General features: G+C 32.8%; 2 protein-coding genes across 2 annotated transcripts; one reads left to right on the forward strand and one right to left on the reverse strand.

The window, feature by feature from the left end:
* The first annotated feature begins 2,902 nt into the window (after positions 1-2,902).
* On the forward strand, positions 2,903-4,985 carry LOC139892255 (uncharacterized protein At2g23090). The gene is made up of 3 exons (XM_071875298.1): positions 2,903-3,060; positions 3,168-3,208; positions 4,720-4,985. Exons 1-3 carry the CDS (start codon positions 2,985-2,987, stop codon positions 4,837-4,839), a joined length of 237 nt encoding a protein of 78 aa, XP_071731399.1. The 5' UTR covers positions 2,903-2,984; the 3' UTR covers positions 4,840-4,985.
* A 576-nt stretch (positions 4,986-5,561) lies between these two features.
* LOC139892256 (transcription initiation factor TFIID subunit 4b) lies at positions 5,562-11,425 on the reverse strand. The gene is made up of 14 exons (XM_071875299.1): positions 11,202-11,425; positions 10,862-11,108; positions 9,681-10,186; positions 9,444-9,542; positions 8,644-9,366; positions 8,447-8,553; positions 8,275-8,362; positions 7,850-7,985; positions 7,692-7,747; positions 7,566-7,622; positions 7,319-7,459; positions 6,773-6,820; positions 6,428-6,689; positions 5,562-5,955 (listed from the first exon to the last, which is right to left on the reverse strand). The coding sequence occupies exons 1-14, from the start codon at positions 11,238-11,240 to the stop codon at positions 5,762-5,764; spliced, it is 2,703 nt and encodes a 900-aa protein (XP_071731400.1). The 5' UTR covers positions 11,241-11,425; the 3' UTR covers positions 5,562-5,761.
* Positions 11,426-21,320: the final 9,895 nt, after the last annotated feature.

The raw sequence follows: 21,320 nt of genomic DNA on the forward strand, positions 1-21,320 counted from the left end.
AATATATTTTGTGTTTACAATTCTCGGTTCTGTCAATCTATATACACGAATCTAGCTATATTGAATGCTGCAAATATTTTTTTTTCTTTGAACGATCAAATTTTATTGATAAAGACTACCTGGCGAGCAGCTAGGAAGGCCAAAAGTTTACAACAACTTTAATTGCCAAAATTTCCAATTTACAAGGGCTTTGTCTGGGAAGATCTCCAAAAGCTTTTCGTGTTTAGATATATTGTTTTTGTGCGAAAATTAATCATGTTGGTTAATAATGACACGTCATATACTCAAATAATAAATGCCCTTGTGTACTTTTGTTAAGAGTTTTGATGATAACAATAAATCCATATACGTATAACCATCGTAAATAACACGAGTTCATAAAGCCTCCACTTTCGCTAGAAAAATGACCAACACTTTCAAAGTGTCGATACGAGTCAAAAATATAGAAGTCGTTTGTTAAACTAAGTATTAAATGATCGATCTTAATGTCAAAAATATAGAAGTCAAAAATAACGAAGAGACGATAAAAAGTTCTGCTAGTTCAACAGTGAGACATCACTATTAAGCACCGACACAACAAAAGACTCAATAGTGTAAACTCAATAGCTTAATATTTATCTTTTGTGAGTTTGTAATGCAAATTACTTTCTTTGGAGTGATAAAAAAAGTAGTATAAATCTCATTAGAGAATTTGTGATCTTGTGATAAGAACATCATCGTACTTAGTGATCCAACTTTCTTAAAAGGACTTATGAAGTTGATCAAATTTCCATTAGAAAATTAGTGCTTGTCCAAGGTGAAGACAAATGTGATCTAAGGTGATCAAAGATAGTGTTTGTGTAGCTTATTGAAGACCACTTTTTGTAAATGGATCTCCACCATAGTTGGGAGAATAACTTAGTGAAGCTAACTCTCGATAAAGTGCGTCGTAGAGTAAATTAAGGATGATTAGTTAACATCCTCACCAATCATGATAAATCCATGTGATTGTGTTTTCTACATTCGCTTGACATTAACGAGTATCGAACAAAATTGCTTCCGCGTTAAAACTTACACATTAATTTGATAATCAATAAAAAGATTGAAAATTTTTACAAAACTGATTAAAAACTATCCAAACCCCTTCTAGTTCTTACATTATTTTTTTTGGAAGTATACTTTTTGTTGAACGATTAAATCACAATACCGAATCGAAATTCTTTTAAGATATATAAATCGTGTACGACTACTGAGTTTCATTTATATTATTTTGTATTCTTGTTTTCCGAGTGCTTATGTAATTTTGATGCTTTGGATTGATTAAAGGATTAAAAGCTTCAATCTGTGACCAAGAATCAATCCACAATAATTGTTCTACACAAATTAAAGCATAGATCTAAAAAAAAAATAAAAAAATCACGTTTATGTGTTCTTCAAGAAAGTAAAATTGATTCGGTGATTAATCGATATTTTGACTGATACTTTATGAATGATTTGTGTCTGACAGAATGTCTTAGATCTCAAGCTTTAATTGATTTAGTAGTTTACATAAGTCGTTGAGGTTTAACTTTATGGGTATTGAATATTCACGTTGAATAATCGATTTGCGTATTTAATCCGTTGTGTCTTAAGTTGCGTTTTTCTTCGAGCCAACATCTTTGAAATGCCTCAGGCCTCGACCAGTTATCGTCATTTGCCCAATAATTTGTGTTCTCATCGACACCATCGTTTAATTTTCTGGCTTCGCTACCCCATAAAGTCGCCCGCTTTTGAAAGTTTCCTTGTAACGGATCTTCGGATGTATCAATCCAACACATTGCTAATCAAACTTCTTCTTGTGGCGTCCAAACCATCTTGTTGCACGGTTCTAGTTCGTTACCCTTTCTTTGATGACTTCTTTTTTGTTGCGATTTGGTTGTTTGTGTTGGTTGGGTTTATTGTTGTTATTTGGTTTATTGTCGTTGAGATGGTTGAAAAGTTGGTTTTTTAATCTCGAGTTGTTGCAATTGTTGAATTTGTTGGTTGAAATTAACCCGAAATCGGTTAAAATCGAAAAAACCAAGTGTAGATTGTTGTGTTGGAGGTCGACTTGGGGTTGATGACGACGATCCGAGAGTAGTAGATTCATTACTCAAATAATTATAATAACAAGACCACTCGTTCGTGTTTTGGTTTGGGTTTTGATTTGGATTAGACATTTTTCAGTGAGGTTTATAATAATAATATAGATGAAAGTAGAAGTTGAGAAGAGAACATGTATTTTCTATGTAAAAAATGTGAATATGTTTTGTTGTATATTTAGTTGAAAAAGTGTTTAAATTTATTATATTTATTTAATATTTAATTCTATATCAGTTTGCAAAGCTAGCCTTTACTTTTTTCTCAAACGATCGGAAATATGAATTTGGTCAAATAGGAGCTCGTCACGTTGCCAACACGTTGTCTCATTCCCTCGTGCATGAACTCAGCATGCCAGAACTTACGGCCACTAGCATGTCGTGCTACGACGTGTTTGGTTGTGTGTAGGTTGATTTTTAGTGTCGATCACGCACGTTACAAGTGGTCATATACATCGTAAATCACGAACTTTCTCCGTCTCATATTAATTGTCTCCAGATAAAAAATACACAGTTTAAGAAAATGTCATAAAAGTACAGTACTTTCTGTTTACTTTCTAGTTTTACCTTTACCTTTTTCTTTTTTCTTTAATCATATCCACATAAATTAAGGACATACTAGAATTTAAGTTTCTTATTGTTCTCTATTTATGGAATTAGATAATTAATTTGGAACATTCTGAAATGAAATAATGAACTATAAATTAAGGATAAAGTAGTGTTTTTTAAAGAAATAATATATAATAATTGATTATTAATTAATTTAATTAATAATATAAATCATTGTATAAATACCACACATTCTATTCCACCCAAAAGAGGGGCACCAAATTGAAAAAATTAGGGTTTTGAATTCGGTGGGCGAGAAAGAAAGAAAGAGGGAAAATCATGGGTGGAGGTAATGCTCAGAAATCAAAGATGGCTCGTGAGAAGAATCTCGAGAAAGCCAAAGCTGCTGGAAAAGGTCCCATTTTTTTTTTTTTTTTTTTTACCTTCGGAACAATAAAAACCATAATTAACATCATGCCTAAGTTTATCATCTTAATTTTGTTATATTTTAATTTTTTTCAGGAAGTCAGCTTGAAGCCAACAAGAAAGCTATGAACATCCAGGTTTTCTTTTCGTCTCTTGTAATTATAACAGTAATCGGTTAATTTAGTAGCTGAAAGTATTTTAATTTAATAAAATTAATGATTGAGCTGATCTATCAAGATGTTCACTTGTGGGAGGTGGATTTTTGTTTTATTGGTTCCTACTATTTGTAGATCTGCTGATATTTGTCAAGATTTATGAAATTATTTTCTTCTATATGTTATAATTCATCAATCTTTGCTTGTAATGTGTTTAAAAAATTGCTTGAAATTTGGTATAAAATTTTTTAGACTTTTTTATGCGTTAAACAAGTAGTTTGGCCGAAATTTGTGATTGTCTTGTTAACGCACTTATTATCTGCTTAAATACTTGTATGCTAGTCTGTTTGAAATTGTATACCTACTCCAATACGCTTTATCTAAGTTTGTTGTAAGAGCAAACAAAGCCTTGCACGCTTTTCAAATGTCTGATGAATATTTTGCTCAAGTGGTAATGTTTCGTGTAAATTGAAACGGTATATTTTTGTCATACATAGTTGAATGAAATTATGTTAATCTTTGAGATTTGGTTCTTCAAGTTAAATATATATATATATATATATATATATATATATATATATATATATATATATATATATATATATATATATCAATGGGTAAGTAACCAAGCGGGGGGAAGCAAAATATTTTTTTTTTTCGTTTTTTTTTGAAATTTTTTTTTTCCGTCATCAAGATCACACAAAAATATGAACATTTAGAAGAGACACTTCGTGGCGAATGTTATTATTTAGGCGGGAAAACGATCGACAAAACTAACATTCAAGATAATATTGTTCGTGAAGAATATGAACGTTTTTTTTTTCATGTTTTGTGAAGTAAAATTTAGCCCGATTTAGAGTTTAGGGTTTAGGGTTTAGGGTTTCGTGTTTTGTGTTTATTCCATAAACCCAAAACACCAAACCCTAAACCCTAAACCCTAAACCTTAAACCCTCAATCTAAATCCTAAATTTAAACCCTAAATCTAAACCCTAAACCCTAAATTTCTAAACCCTAATATCTAAACCCTATAAACCCTAATATCTAAACCCTAATATCTAAACCCCAATAGCTAAAACCTCAAAATACGCTCGAAAAACACGATAATTGTTATATATTACTTCTTCGAGCATTTTCCCGCCAAAATAAAAACATTTATCACAAAGTGTCTCTACTAAATGTTCATATTTTCATCTCATCTATAATGTTCGTGAACAAAGTTTTTTCAAAAAACGAAGAAAAAAAAAAAGTTTTTGCTTCCCCCGCTTCCCCCCGAATGGTTACTTCCCTCTTGATCCTACCACTATATATATATACTACTAAAAGGCATCAAGCAACTGTTACATTGCTGTTATGGTCCTGCAAATAAGCAAATTACTTATAGTAGTAGCTAATTGGTGGTTATTGTCTTGTAATATGTAGCTGATTTGATAGAGGCTTTTGAATCTGATTTTGTGTGTGTTAATTTTTTTTTTTTTTTTTTTTTTAATTTCAGTGCAAGGTATGCATGCAAACTTTCATTTGCACAACGTCGGAGGTGAAATGCAGGGAACATGCTGAAGCAAAACATCCGAAAGCTGATGTGTACGCTTGTTTCCCCCATTTGAAGAAATGATATCACTGTGAAACTTGCTTTACGAGTGTGGTTTACTGGTTTAATTGTGCTTGAAACAATATGTTTATAATATCATCATTTCGTGTCAAGTTGTTAACATTGTGTTTGATATGTTATTAGTAAAAAAGACACCTGGTTCCGAGCTCCGACCTTTAAATAAGCACCTTTAAATAATGCACTGATCGAAGGCTATCACTTGAAAATATAACTTACACAAGTAGAACTGCAGTTATATACCTGTAGAATTCTGATGTTTCATATGTGACCCCTAGCGTACCGTACTAAACCTAATAATATCCAAGGTTGCAAAAATTGCTACTCGGGGTATTCGGGACTTTTTATGGAGTAATTGGCAACTTAGGGAGTACTCGTATATTCAGATATTGACCAAGTTTGAATTTGATAAATTTTGAATGATTTTCCGACTAATCTCGAGTTTGACTTGGTTTTGATCAATTTTTCGAGTTTTGACCGAATTCTTGCCAAATACTCGCCGAGTTGCAAAAACGGAGGACTCGCCGTGTAATTCCAAGTTCGGATATTCAGATACTGACCAAGTTTGAATTTGATCGATTTTGAATGATTTTCCGACTAATCTCAGCGGTGATAATAAAAATGATATGCTAATAAAAGCATCTGCATGAATAACCAAATAAGCATGAACTATAATATTTAAATGACTTTGTAGCAATCAAATGTTAACTTTTAACTAGTGTGACTATAAACAACTACAATTGTATTTACCTCACTTTTACAATTACATTTGTGTTGGTAGTTAAATTAATTAATTGATACACATTGTTTACTAACATAATAGATAGAGAAATCCAGATACAAATGCAATGTATAAATAACACCAAATGAAGAACTACAAAATTTTCGATTAATGTTGTTTCCAAGCAAATCTGACGTACATCACGTATTAGACAGAATCAGAACGCACTTTTTCATAGAGGCGGTAAATTAGGGTCGACCTTGACATCTGAACTTCTCTCCCAAGAACAGCGATTACATCCTTGACTGAGATTGTACGCGCTATGTTGTTGCTGCTGCTGCTGCTGCTGCTGCTAATACTCTGAACCAGATCTTGATTCCTTGACAATTTTCTTGCTGGACCTGTATTACACCTCAGTTTTAAGAAGCTCAATGCAAGTAGTAGTTAATAAGTTAGAAGCTACACTTTAAAAAACGCCATTTTATTTCCCTTCTTATTCTATAGGTATCGGAAATAGAAAAAGAACTGGCAGTGTAATTTGAGCAAAGAACAATAATAAAGACATATGTTTAAATAATATATTTCAAAATCGTGTGTAAATATAGAAGATAACTATAAACATAACAATAACTTTTAACATAATTGTCAATACACATAAACATAATTGTTCATTTATTCAAAAACTCTAAAATTCTAGTTTAAATTCATATTAAATTGTTAGACCTATTTTGACCTTGCACGACTTTGACCAACAAATCCAATTTTGACCCATTAACCGACATTGACTAATTAATTAAACGAATAATGGAAAATCGGATCGGTATGTTCTTAAAAAGGAGTAATTAGATTTACAACAAAAGAGAGTATACTAACCAGGAGTAGTAGCGACGACACCAGAACCACTCTCAGTATCGGCGTTATCTTTAATATTTCTCTCGGAATTCATAGCGGGCTTAGGCCCAACATCTATACTGGGCTGCAAACTTGATGCTGTATCAGGCCCACCTTCACGTTTCTGTCGGGCCTGTTCTGCCATTAGTTGCCATTTTGAGAGCATGTCATCTCCTCCTACAGCCGCTCGTGCAGCGACATTCGCAGCCGTAGTTCGCATCTTATCATCTTCCTCTTTGTTTACCTTTCACATATATGAGATATATTTCTATAAACAAGAATAAACATACTTGAAATTATTACAAAGCAAATTTTATCTGATAATACCTTGGATGATTTTCCACGACCATCCTCTCCGTCACCGCTACCTTCAGGCTGCATTTACAAAAAAGTCAAACAAGTCGAACCTCATTGCCAAGGTTCAAAAAGATGTGAGACGGACTTTGACCAACACTGACTTTTCAATAAAGATATATTAAATATAAATAGTTGAAACATAAAATATTTTAAAGATAAATTATTTACAAATAAGATGATGTGGTGTTAGTTTAAATAATATATAGGTTTTTTGTAATTATTTACTATAATTGTTGTTGTATTAATTTACCGATACTATGTAAGTCGGTGTTTTTATCAGCTAATATTCAAACAGGTTTGGAATTTTCGTTTATGCTAGAAAAAGGCCAAAAAGTCAACTTTTGACTAACATGGACTGATTTCGATCCACTTTTCCCGACTTTGACCTGACTTTTTAGCATTGACCGACTAATCGGAAGTTTTCAACTAATGAGGCATTGGTATATTTATCTTTTATTACTCATTATTATTAATTATTAATTATTACTTAAACTGGCAAAAAAATGTAACACTTGCCTCATCCGCTCTTTGGAGTTTTTCGGCATCAGCCTGCTTCCTCTCCCATTCTTCCCGAGCTTTTTGATTCATTGACATGATCTGTTTTCGAACATCTAACGTGATAACCGTCCTGTGTCTAGGCTTCTCAATATCGACCCGCTACATTTTTTTGTTAAATTATTATTATTATAATTAATAATTAAAATAATTAATAGGTTTGGAAATCTAAAATCAAAAGTGAAAATATCAAATAAAAAATACTTACTTGTTTTGAAAGTCTAATGAGGTTGCTAATCAAACCGCGCATTCTTTCCTCTACACACTGAATACCAAATCATTTTAAAAAAAGTGTACGAATTTATTTATTACAATAAGATAACTTGTAGCTCACCAGTGATAAGCATCGCTCCACATCATTGCTACTGTTCTTTATACCGCATTTTGCCACTGTTAAACAATAGTTACAACATTAAAACTATAAGCTACATACATAAAATCACATTTCACATTAAAGAATAACAAGAAACTGATAATCAAGTGAAATTGTACTGATTTCAGCCAGTTTCTTCTGAAGTGGTGTTTTCTGCAAAATTAGTCGTTCTTCTTCTTCTTGAACAACCTTTCGTGACGCTTCTGAAACTCGGCTGTCTTCTTTGGTCCCAGAAAATAATTGTTCTTCCTCCTCCTACAAGACCAGTAATTAAATCACTTCATAGTTTTAACTTTTACGTCACATATACTGTTTACTTTTCACTTAATGATTTATTTCTGTACAGCTCTTAATTCAGTAAGTAAAAATGTTGTTTTTTTGTCACTTAATTTGTCACTTAATCTGAAAATTGGTCTGTTTCTAGGAGACACAGAATCATAAACCCCTTCCCAAACAAAGGCAAATGAAAACAGGACTATACATAAATAAATAAAAAAAAAAGTAAACAGCCCAATCGCATCCTTGGAATTAGAAGAAAGTATACCTTTAGATTCACTCCACTAACAGCAGTTACATCGTTAAGTTGCTCAATACTTTGATCTGAATACGCTCCAGAAACTTTTTGTTTCTTACTGTATTTGCATATAAATTCATGAAAGAAAGAGCAAGTCAGATTATAGTTTAAGAAAATCTTTAGACAATAAAAACTAAACTACCTTAATGAAGAAACGGGTGCTTCCAATGGCTTTTTCTGGCCAACGGTTGGCTTTTTCGGGGGCGTCTTTGCATTACTTCCGGGTACCAATGAAGAGTTTGCAGCAGCCTACATGTATTTTAGAGAATATAAATTAACAAATTTAGCAAAAAAATCAGAAAATAATCAGGAAAAGAACTAATATACGTGTCATATTACCGCATTCTGGCGTTCAAGTTGGGCTGTGATCGACATCTGACCGGGCTTGCTCATAGACGCAGAGAAACCGGGTCGTGCAGACATATCAGAAGTTTCATCCTTTAAAGGCCCTGAAACACCACTCCCTTGTTCATGCTGATGTGGCGTTGACAACTGGGATTTATGTTGTTGGTCATTCAGTTGTTCAGCGTGGTCCGGTTTGGGATAAGGCATTGATGACATAAGACTTTGATCTTTTTGCACTGACGGTTGCCAATGGCCCGAATTATGTGAATTAGTAGTGAAATGAGCTAGACCGCTCCCATGCATTCTCTTCATATCAGGCAAGCTCATTGGATTAATGGGCTGGGGGCCCATTGTAGGATGCATTGGGCCTTGCCTCATTTGTAAGGATTGTGATGGCATATTCATAATTGCGCCAGAATTCGGGTGATAATTACCGACAGTATTTCCGTAAGTAGAAAACGATGATTGTGGATAGTGCATATGTTGTGGTTGTTGCTTTCCAAGTCCCTGTAATGGAAACGGAGGCGGGTCCCTGTCTTGTTTAGTGACAGTAACGTTAGACGACATGTGGTTTGTTTGTACAACATGAGAATCTGATTGATGTTCCATTAATCGCGATTTCTGATCCATTTGTGGATTGTTTGAATCGGATGATTGATGCATCGATGAAGATCCAACATAAGAAGATGGCCTTTGAGTATTATTTTTAGCAGCAAGCTGAGTAGGACCATAAGCAAAATAAGAACAAAACATATGAACACCTAAACACAAATGAAGATAGTGGTTATCTTTACCTGCTCACTTTGTAACTTAAAGACTGCCAGCTTAAGCATATGATCTCCTACAAGAGTTCTCATGTGGCGGACAAATTCTTCTTTGTTAATGTTATTGTTCTGCAAATAACATGATCATTCAGCATGATGGGTTGACAAAATAAAAAAAAAAATTCACAATGAAGACATAAACAAGAATAACAAAAAAGAAAGAAAATTCCAGATATAATTAGTTAAAGGTCACACCCTAAATCATACCTTTAATCGAGCATAAAGACCCTGAAGTTGCATAGCCCTGTCTTTATCAAGTTGTGGTTCTATAACAGGGAGCAACAGAGCAAAAGGTACTTGCTTGCCAGCTGGACGACCCGTTGCATTATTACCTGCTTGACCCGTTTGCATAGCTTGCTGATTACCCATTCTTTGCATCCTTTGCAACTGAGGTTCATTGTCTGGGTTACGTGTAACATTCTGAGCAGGATTCTTATCAGTATTCTGCATGTTCATTGGTTCAGACATATGAACATCTTGGGATCTGCTCGGTTCTGATTGAGTGTGACTTATGTCACGTGTTGTGTCATTTGGTGGATGCTGACTTTCGGAAACAGACACTTGTCGAGTTACTTCCATTGCAGATGATTTTAGCTCATGAATATTTGGCTTAACGTCCTCTTCCTTAACGATGCTAGCATTTACTTCACGTTTGGATAATTGCCACTGTTGAAATAGTTGGCTTGGAGTATGACTAGGTACTTGAGATAAAGCTGCAATATTATTAAAAAACTTGTGTCTGACAAAGATCTTAGAGGCAAGAATAAACATAAACATGAACGTAAAAAGAAGAATCATATCAGCAAACACCTACCATCATCTGAAATTTTACTATCTTATATGCCTTTATGCATGCAAAACCTAATAAAGGTTATATATGTGTTAAACCTTTTTAGTATCCACAATGAATGCAAACTTTCTAGTTTGTAATAAAATTAAGCGAACCAATGGGTTGTCAAAAAAAGGTTTTGGTTGAGCAAGAGTGCAAGACTAATCATAATGAGCATCAACGATCTATTGAGCTAGACCAAGCTTGTACCTTTATAGTCTCTACCCAAAAGATGTACAATACAGGATGTTTAAGTTAAGGTATTGCCATCGTTAGAATTTTCTTAAAAAAACATAAAAACGATATATAATCGAGCTACAAAGAAAATGGCCGTTAACAATATCTATTAAAGTCAATAAGCAATCAAACATACAATACTATCCAATGGACATGAACAACTAGACCTAAAGGTAACAAGTTCTCCCATTTCTGAATTCTACCATTCCAAAACCTAATTTGAAGTACAAAGTATCTCACTACAATAACCAAACTGAAATTGCATATTTATATCCAAATACAAAAACTTGTATACAAAAAAAGTAACAGGATTGCGAAATACCACTGGAAGATTCTATTTTACTGAGAGGTTGAGGTGGATGTTGCGATTGAGGTTGAGGTTGAGATTGAGATTGAGATTGGGGTTGAGGTTGAGATTGAGGTGTTGAAGTATTATTATTATTATTATTATTATTATTATTATTATTATTATTAATGTTATTATTATTATTATTATTATCCCCTTCAATGTCTCTATTTAGGGCAGCAGTAAATGCCTCAACATCGGCGCCTGAATGCATTGTTTCATCCTGCAAATAAAAAATCAACAAAAATAAACTCAAATTTTCAACATAAATTAGACAATTAAAACCTAATACACACATAATACATATAAACAGAACCTCATCTTCTTCGAGAAACTTCATAATAGAAGGATCCATGAAATAATTGAGGTGTATAGATGTGACGACAACCGTGCATATGATTGACAACAGTATTCAGTTTCCAAATTTCGGATTTAAGATCCAATTATACGTCGGCCGATGATAATTTAGGGTCCGATCGATCAGTGCAGAAGTAAGAATTTAAGATCGAGATGTTTGCCGATGATAATTTAGGGTCCGATCAGTGCAGAAGCAGTGGAGTGAGTTACGGTGAATTGGTGGATTTCTGACTAATATATATACTGCGAGTGATGGGCTTAGACCTCAGTTATAGCCCAAAGTTTAGAGCTTTTGTTTGGAACCCAAAACAAAAAGGCATATAAAATTAGAGCAAGGGGAGTGGAGGCTCGTCCCCCCTCCGTCCCACACCCAGTCGCACGTCACCCCACTCCCCCACCCCTTCAGTTTGGTGCGTCTCGGACAAGTCAGTCGCGATGGCGACGAAAAATGAAGTTTACGTTTAATAATAATAATAAAAAAAAACAACGGACCCATAGCCGTTGGGCACTTTTTCTGTTTTTTTTTTTTTTTTTCTATTTTACTTTCTATATATATACAAACACAAACACAAACACAAACACAAATCTCATTCACAAACACAAATCTCATTAACACAAAAAAAATGTCAAATTATTATCATCCACAATGGAGTCCACTCTCACCCTATTCACCCGGATCGACTCAAGGTTCGGCTAGTGGTGGTGGTGAGGCTAATCTCGGTTTTTCAAATTTTGCCAATTCACAACAATCATTTACACAAATGTCTCCCGAGCAAATGCAAGCGTTTATGTTGTGGCAACAACAACAATCACAAGTTCCACAAACATAACAAATACAAGTTCAACAAACACAACAAACACCACAAGCACCAAAACGCAAGTCGAGAGCAAAGGCTAAAGGAAAAGAAGTTGCGGTCGATTCGTCTCAACCTAGAAGACGAACTGAGTACTTGTGGGAACCCGAAGATGAGCTACGTTTAGCTCAATCGTGGATTGCGGCTTCTGAAGATCCAAACCAAGGCATTGATCAAAAGTCATCTTCATTTTTGAACGTGGTTATGAATGAGTACCATTCTAGGGGTCCACCTTACAAACGAACAAAGGATATGTTGACCTCCAAATGGACAAAAATGAATGAATGTTGCAGAAAGTATGGTGGAATCGTGAGTCCTCTCAAACGAGTTCCACGTAGTGGCGAGGGTGATGTCAATTTCAATGAACGTTGTGATGCACAATACAAGGTTGAGACGTTTAAGAAGTTTAACAATTACCTAGCTTGGGAATTCCTAAAAGACAAGCATAAGTGGAACAACCCGACTCCACTTAAAACAACCAAACGTGATTGTATTAGTTTGGATGATTGTGATCTAGATGAGGAACCGGAAGAACCGGAAGAGAATCCAAATGCGGAGCTATTTGGGGAGGATGCAACACCACGACCTCCCGGAAAATCAAGAAAATCAAAATCACAAAAGACGTCTTCGAGCTCCGCCGCTTCCGCAAGATCCTCGTTTGATGAAAGTGCAAGAGGCACTTTTGAATCAATGACTAGTTACTTTGATTTGAAAATACTACAAATGTCTACCGCGGGAATGGATGAAGAAGATGCATTGGTTCTTCGAGCGAAGACAGCGGCGATTCGGGCCAAGCTTCGAAGTGAAAATTGAATCGTTTCGTATTTGTTCTTAATAAATAGGAATTGTAATGTTTTTTTATTTATTTAGGAATTGTAATTTTTTTTTTTTAGGAATTGTAATGTTTTATTTTTATTTTAATGGAAGTTATTTCTATTTATGTTAATTTTTATAATTATATTCATTTATGTTATATTTAAAATCATAAAAATAATAATAAAAATATAAACTGACATGCCCAACTGACAGAGGTCACCACTCCCCACTTTTTCTGACTTAGCAAGTCAAGCCTGATATGCCAAGTGACCTCAGTCACAACTCCAGTGCTCTTATTAACTTAATGACACAAATTGCAGACAAAATTACACGGATAGTCAATGTAGTTTGCAGGAAAACACACGGATAGTCCAAACTTGATTTTTTCAACTAAATAGTCCAGAAGTATGTACGTTTTTCATGGATAGTCCAATTTTGTGATAGACGTTAAATTGGTACCGTTAACCCCAGGCATGTGCCAAGCACACGAGGGTATTTTTGTCATTTTATTCAAGTGTGGACTATGTGTGCATTTTTGTCCATTAACTTCTACGCATCCATCTTCATCTATATCATACCAATCTTTAAGTACAAGTGTTGATGCACTTGGTACAACTGCTCAATCCCAATTTTTCTTCCCCAATAATACCACTAAAAACCCCCAGAAAGTTTCAAAATCAAACCAAAAACAAAAACTTCATTTAACACCTAAATAGTTACCAGAGATTAAACCCAAATATTTCTCTAATAGCATCTCTAAAACTTATATACAAATACAAATACGAATCAAACATCAAATCATGAATATATGCAGATTCACATCATCCCGTCATCTATATCTATATAGAGTAGTTGTTCAATTAATACCACGATCATCATCATCTTTACATCATCATCATCATCATCATCATCATCGTTGATCAAACCAAAATCGTTTTGTATAAATAGATTTCGGGTTTGAGTGCTTGATTTGGGAAAAAGATTGGATCGAATGTTTTAACTCCAATAATTGTGCGAACCCTGATTTGGAATTTGGATTTTAAGGGCGAAAACAATCAATTAGATTAACCTTATTCGATCAGAACCGAATAATTTAATATCTTAAGGTGAGGATTAATTCCGATAATGACTGGAGTATTGATCGGAATTGTATTAATGACTGGAGAGATGCTACTGCAATTAATTCGATCAGAGTAACCTTAATGCATCCAGTTTTTTTTTTGAATAAATGATCTTGTTTGCGTATTTATAGATGTTATGAGGGAATGGTGATGTAGCATATGTCCCTTTCATGGTTGTAACAAACTTTGCCAATCCCGAGGGGTGACGTGGCACCTGTCCCTTTCATGGGAATAATCGAGCAGATCCTAACAAAATTTCCTAGATTCATGAGCTGACGTGGCGTGCAGCCTGTTTGTATGTTTGTTCCGGGACCAAGTACTCGTTCCGGGATGAAGTGTCTGTTCCGGGATAATGCACTTTCTCCGGGACATCGTGCTTGTCTCGGGATGGTATCCTTGCACCGAGTCGGAATACCAAACCGGGAAGCTGTGGTAGTTCCGGCTATGTCATCACGGGTAAATGCCTTGATTAACCGAGAGAGTTCTGCTTCGTATCTACTCCAAGTGTTTCTTCACGGTGTCTGTCATGACCGGGAAAAATTGTTGCCGGTATATCAGCAGGCTTATTTGTGTGTTAATATAATCCTTATCTTCTTAATGCTTTTACACCTGGCTAGGTGATGCCGGTAGCGTGCATGCTTATCCGGGCTGGATTTTTATATGGCATTCCTGGCTAGCCGCGATCCGACGTGGCCCTTCCCGAATGCATACATAAGTAACCTTCTGGTCAAGTTACTGAGGTGATGCCGGGAAGACGTTCTTTTCCGGGATTGGCTACGCCGGGTAAAACCCTAGCCGTGTTGTTTCTAATTAGTGTCTTTTTGAGACGGATCGTTATGCGTATCATCAAGTCCCCTCAGTTTGGTGAGGTCAACTGGGACAGTTGCATTTCCAAACTTAAAGTAACATACCCCACGCGCGTGATTTGACATGTAATTAATGCGCGTTGCATGTTGTCTTAATCATAGTAAAGTGCTTCACGTGTTTTGATGCGCCTTTTTGAGTTTTATGGGGCCCGTATAGGATATTTGCTTATATAAGCGACCACTTATCTTCACTTAAGTTTTTCCAATTTCAATACTCTTCATTTTACATAATACAGAGAAATCGTTTTCTTTATCTTCCTTGATTTAAATCATTCATATTCTTCTTCATTCAGTATGCCTCCCAGACCTTCTAATATTCTTCATGACGTATTACGTGTGTGATGACCCGGGAATTTTTGACCAAATTTAAACTTAATCTTTATGTGATCTCGACATGATAAGCAAAGTCTATTTAATCGAATCTTAAAATGTTTGAACTATATTTTTTTTTTCTTGAATGCATTTGACCTTTGGCTATGCCGACGATTCACGAACAAGTAAATGTAAATAGATATGTGTGTGTGAAAGTAAAAATGTAAATAAAATTTAGGAGCATATATTAAGTTGAATGAATATTATACCATTTAATCATTTGAATTAAATGTGTGAAGTAATGTACAAAATACATAAAATGTTATCAAGTAAATATATATATGTATGTATATATATAAAAAATTTATATACAAATAATATTACATGTATGTTCTAATATATATATAATATATACAAATATTAAATATGTTATCATATAATAATAAGCATTACATAATTAATATTATGTAATATTATGTTTAATTATAAGTTAACATATAGTTATTATAATACTTTCATTATTAATATTGATAATTGTATTATTAATTTAATTTATAATATATAAATATGAGATTTAAAAAGTATAATTTGTTATATTAATATTATAAATATTATTCTCAATTATTATTATCCTTAATAATATTATGTGTATTATTAATTATTAATATCACTATTATTCTTATAGTTATTATTAATAGAAAATAATACAAAATATTATTATTGTCATTTATAATATTATATTAATATAATTAGTATTAATAATAGTACCATTAATCAGATTTGTATTGTCACTTTTTTAAAAAATTATCATTTTTGTTAGTATTAATATTATCATATTTATCATTTATTATTACTAGTCCCTTTATCTATAATATTATTATTATTTGTAATATTACTATTATTATTATTAATATTAATATATTTACACTTGATAATTGACAAAATTTACGAATTTATTATAGATATATAAACAAATATATAAATACATATACATATACAAATACAGTATATAAATATAATCACATCATCAAATATATATATATATATATATATATATATATATATATATATTTATATATATATATATATATATATATATTTATAAAACTATTATATACATATAAGTTATATAAAAAAATTGATAACTTGTACGAAACTGTTATGTTTAGCTATCAAACTGTTGTTGATTGCCTTCAATTACGTGACCAGATCAATTGGATCTTAGATAATTCCATAATCAGTTGTAAATCAACATCAATTTATTTATTTATTTGTTTGTCAGTGTCCTTCTTGTCTGCTAGATTGAATATGTCGATCACATAAATCTATACACAACAAAAATTGAGTGTATCATATTATTATATCGAATATTCATTTCCTTTCTACATAATGCCATTAAATAGACTGTAATTGGGAAAAATTATAATCAGAAACCCAAGAACATAAACGTATCCCCTGTACTTGAACTCAAAACACCATATCATAAATTTTCGTTCAATTTCAAAAACTATTAAAGCAGTTCTGTTAGGATTCCCACAATCAATCTATCTGCAAGGTTTCATCTCTCAATTCTTGAAATCGAGCTTCAATTTCGAGGTCAAAGTTTTAAATTTTAAAAGTCAACAAATGTTCTAAGATCGAATTTAAATCCTAAGGGTTGTTTCAGTTGAAATTGATAATTTACGAAGTTTTTAGGAAGGATTTTGAATCTATTTCATGTTATATGTTTAGTCTAAAACTTACTCGAAATCAAAACCAAATTTTTTTTTTATATATCGACGAGTAAACAGCAGCAGCAGATGCTGTTGTGAATTTTTTTTTCTTTCTTTGATTTTAAACTAAAGTATCTGTTTCCATACAAAAACCCAACAGCCTAATTCGTGAATATGATTCATGGTCACTCGTTGATTGGGTTAAAAAGAAGAAGAAGGAAGAGGGAAGTAGACTGTTTGGGTTATAATTATATAGGATCCGTTTTAATCAGAAAAGTAACAAGCAGAGTGTTGGTTTAGGGAGTGAGCGGGTTAGCAAGGGGTCTTGAGTTCAATCTTGGGCTGCAACATTTTTTTTGTTACAAAGCTTTTTAAAGGTAGTCTCTTCATTCTTTTATTATTTTTATTATTATTATTAATATTAATATTATTATTATTGTTTTATTATTATTGTTATTATTATTATGATTATTGTTATTAATATTGTTACTAGTGTTATGGTTACTAGTGTGATTATTTTTTTTACTAATAAAGATAATAGTTACCATTTATGATTATTTTCATAATAACAATGATAGTATTATTATTGACACTACAAAAATTAGTATCATTACTAGCACTATTATTAAGAAGTATTATCATTAGTATTATTATAAATATCACAAATAATATTACTATTATTACTTTTACATCCTAGTATTATTATTATTATTATTGTGAAAATAAAACAAATTATTAGTACTTGTATCATTTCCTAAATGATAAAATTATTAAATGCTATTATTAATATTATCATTATAAATAAATACAATTTCTATTACTATTATTAATATTATTGTACAAAATAAATATTATGTATAAAACTATACTTATAAGTAATACTACATATAAGTATATATTAACCATATTAACAAATTTTTTTATGAATATTCATGAATAACAAATTAGGTACTTTTAAAATATATATATATATATATATATATATATATACATATATCTATACATATATATAAATATATAAATAAAAATCATTTTTTTTCAAATGTATAAATATATACAAATTTAATATATAACATATGATGTTGTAATCGATGAAATTGTTTGATTACGAGTATATGTTTTAATATATATAATTAATATAGGTTCGTGAATCCGAGACCAACCTTGCATTGTTTAGTTGTTCAATGTCGTTATATGTATTTTTACTACAAAATACAATACGGTGAGTTTCATTAATCCCTTTTAAATGCTTTTGCAATATATATTTTTGGGACTGAGAATACATGCGCTGCTTTTATAACTATTTTACGAAATAGACACAAGTAATTGAAACTACATTATATGGTTGAATGATCGAAATCGAATATGCCCCTTTTTATTAAGTCTGGTAATCTAAGAATTAGGGAACAGACACCCTAATAGACGCGAACTCTAAAGATAGATCTATCGGGCCCAACAAGCCCCATCCAAGGTACCGGATACTTTAGTACTTCGAAATTTATATCATGTCCGAAGGAGGATCCCGGAATGATGGGGATATTCTTATATGCATATTGTGAATGTCGGTTACCAGGTGTTCAATCCATATGAATGATATTTTTGTCTCTATGCATGGGACGTATGTTTATGAGAAATGGAAATATGAAATCTTGTGGTCTATTAAATTTATGAAATGATTATTTATGTTAAACTAATGAACTTACCAATCTTTTGGTTGACATTTGAAAGCATTTTTATTCTCAGGTATGAAAGAAACATTCCGCTGTGCATTTGCTCATTTTAAAGACATTATTTGGAGTCGATCATTGCAATGGAACCAGATGTTGGTGACTACGTCCAGATGGATTAGGACGGGTCCTTTTAGTTGGTATCAGAGCGGTGGTCTTAGTGAACTGGGTCTGCATTAGTGTATCTAACTGATAAGTCGTTAGGATGCATTAGTGAGTCTGGACTTCGACCGTGTCTGCATGTCAAAAATTTTGCTTATCATTTTTGTCAGAAATCATTTGTTTATCATCCTTAGTAAATTACCTGCTTATTATTCTTAGTCTAGACACATCTTATTGCATTGACTGCATGAATAGTGTATAGACAAAATTCATATCTTAGCGTATCTGCTAATTCATATCTTAGCGTATCTGTTATTGTTATCTTTACCTGACAGCTTCCGTAGATTCCTCCGTAACTTATGAGATTTTAGTATTACATATGCATATGTAAATTATGTATTGCAGGATACTAATCTACATCCTATAATCTATTTCTTATCAAAAATCCTTCATCTGATCGTACGAGATGAATCCTTCAACTAGTTTGAGTCCCTCAGATTCCGATAGCTATTCCGATAGTTATTCCGACAGCTATTCCGACATAGATGTTCACCTAAGCTCCGAAAACAGCGTCATCGGCATGAATCAACCAATCAGCCATTATCAATTCATCTGATGGGTTCGTAGTTGACTTAATTAATGGAAACGCGCAGAAGGCAATCCCTTCCACCAACCGAATTCACCTCTTGACAATGAACCTGAAGCGTTTACCGGCGAACCTGTTCGAGACACCATTTTCAGTCTCATTTCCAGGGTAACTCGACAAGATCATATTCTATCCACAATTCTGAACCTTATTCATCCGCTCGTTCCGACCGACAATCATCCTGGAGCAATAAGTCAACGAACTTCGCGCTCGAATAATCAATTCGGAGAATATGGTGCAAAATGTACCAGCTTCAGCAACATCACCGGCACCAACAGTACCATCAATAACAGCACCAGTACCATCAACAATCCATGCTTCAATATCATCATCTGTACTTTGAGTATGATCTTCGTTCTACGTATCGTTCTACCTCATTTATCTTCGTTCGACATGGCGAATATGTAATCTCTAAAGTTTTAGAGATTATTTATTCTAGTTCCAACCCAAAAGCAAATGAGTTTAATATCATATTAACTCATTAAATCCATGAATACATCTGAAGAAAATATATATGTATATATGTTTTCATAAAGATTGTAATTAAAAATTCTCTTGACCAAACTGTTAATGGTGAAAATATTTTAACGGGTAGGTAATACCCGAGGAATATTTAAATTTCACATTAATAAGTTACATTGTACGTTCTTCGAATCTGTTTCAACAAGTCATATACTATCCTACTTACATCCACCGATATACGAATCCGTTCACCACAGAATAACCATTTTCATTCAATTTCATACTTGGATTTTAACCTATCAGAATTCAACAAGTGGCATAATGAAGAAAACATTTGATAAAATAAAAATTTGTTAGAAACAAACAAATTAACTATGAGAAATTCTGTTAAGAATCAACGCTAACAAAATCCTAGCTAACTGTTCCTAGCTAACTGTTAATTCCGTATTACATTTTATTTATCGCAATTTATATATCGCAATTTACGTTCTCGCAATTTTATTTATCGTCATTTAATTTCTGTTATTTATTTTACGCACTTTAAATGTCGGGACACGTATACAAGGTTTTGACATATCATATCGACGCATTTATATATATTATTTGGAATACCCATAGACACTCTATATGCAGTAATGATCTAGTTCTCTATACAGGGTTGAAGTTGATTCTATAATAATATATATAATTTGAGTTGTGATCGAGTCTGAGACATGTACACGGGTCACGATACGTATTAATTAATTCGAATATTATATAATAAACTATATATGAATTATTATTTGTACACTGCTAACTGTGGACTATCGACTGTGGACTAATAATGTTGGACAATTAAAATGAATTAAAATATTGATTATAACATATGAAACTAAAAACTTCTTCAAGTTTGCCACTTGACCTCATCTTAAACCTCAATTGTATCTTGACGATTACAATCTACGTTCAAACTCTTCAATGATTCTTGAAAACACCTCAATTGAGAGGATGAACCAACCGCACTTCATCTACGGAAGAAAAGATTGATACATATAGTTATACACTTGAAAATACTTGGAACCTGAGTAAACATTTAAGATGTATCTGTGCTAGCTCTTTTGGCGTTGTTATTACCGGAAATAACTTTGCAATCCCTTTCCAAAATTAGTCAATTTTGTCACAGCTCCAACAAGTCAACTTCAATTTTCATTCGGATTAACTTTATTATAATCTTGATATATATGCGTGTTCTTTTGTTGTTACCGGGGAACCTTTTATATCCCACCATATTAACAGTAGACGTACCAGCAACCTCGTTGCTTCTTGGCTTAAATCTCTCTGATAAATCATTATATTTATTCATTGAAACTCTATCATATACTCATCCGCATCTTCTAACGAGAACTACCATACCAATTACCGGGAATCAACAACTAGTACTTTGAAAACTCACAGCATATCTACATCAACAGTTATATGTA

This window comes from Rutidosis leptorrhynchoides, chromosome 2 (assembly GCF_046630445.1).
Source record: "Rutidosis leptorrhynchoides isolate AG116_Rl617_1_P2 chromosome 2, CSIRO_AGI_Rlap_v1, whole genome shotgun sequence".
NCBI classification, from domain to species: domain Eukaryota; kingdom Viridiplantae; phylum Streptophyta; class Magnoliopsida; order Asterales; family Asteraceae; genus Rutidosis; species Rutidosis leptorrhynchoides.

What these genes read in the sequence shown, in the direction of transcription:
- LOC139892255 (XM_071875298.1), top strand. Translation starts at nt 2,985, where the DNA reads ATGGGTGGAGGTAATGCTCAGAAATCAAAGATGGCTCGTGAGAAGAAT. An exon ending in AGCCAAAGCTGCTGGAAAAG is followed by an intron (nt 3,061 to 3,167) that starts GTCCCATTTTTT and finishes AATTTTTTTCAG; the next exon opens with GAAGTCAGCTTGAAGCCAAC. An exon ending in AGAAAGCTATGAACATCCAG is followed by an intron (nt 3,209 to 4,719) that starts GTTTTCTTTTCG and finishes TTTTAATTTCAG; the next exon opens with TGCAAGGTATGCATGCAAAC.
- LOC139892256 (XM_071875299.1), bottom strand. Translation starts at nt 11,240, where the DNA reads ATGGATCCTTCTATTATGAAGTTTCTCGAAGAAGATGAG. An exon ending in GTCTTTATGCTCGATTAAAG is followed by an intron (nt 9,543 to 9,680) that starts GTATGATTTAGG and finishes TGTTATTTGCAG; the next exon opens with AACAATAACATTAACAAAGA. An exon ending in TCATTAGACTTTCAAAACAA is followed by an intron (nt 7,460 to 7,565) that starts GTAAGTATTTTT and finishes AAAAAAATGTAG; the next exon opens with CGGGTCGATATTGAGAAGCC.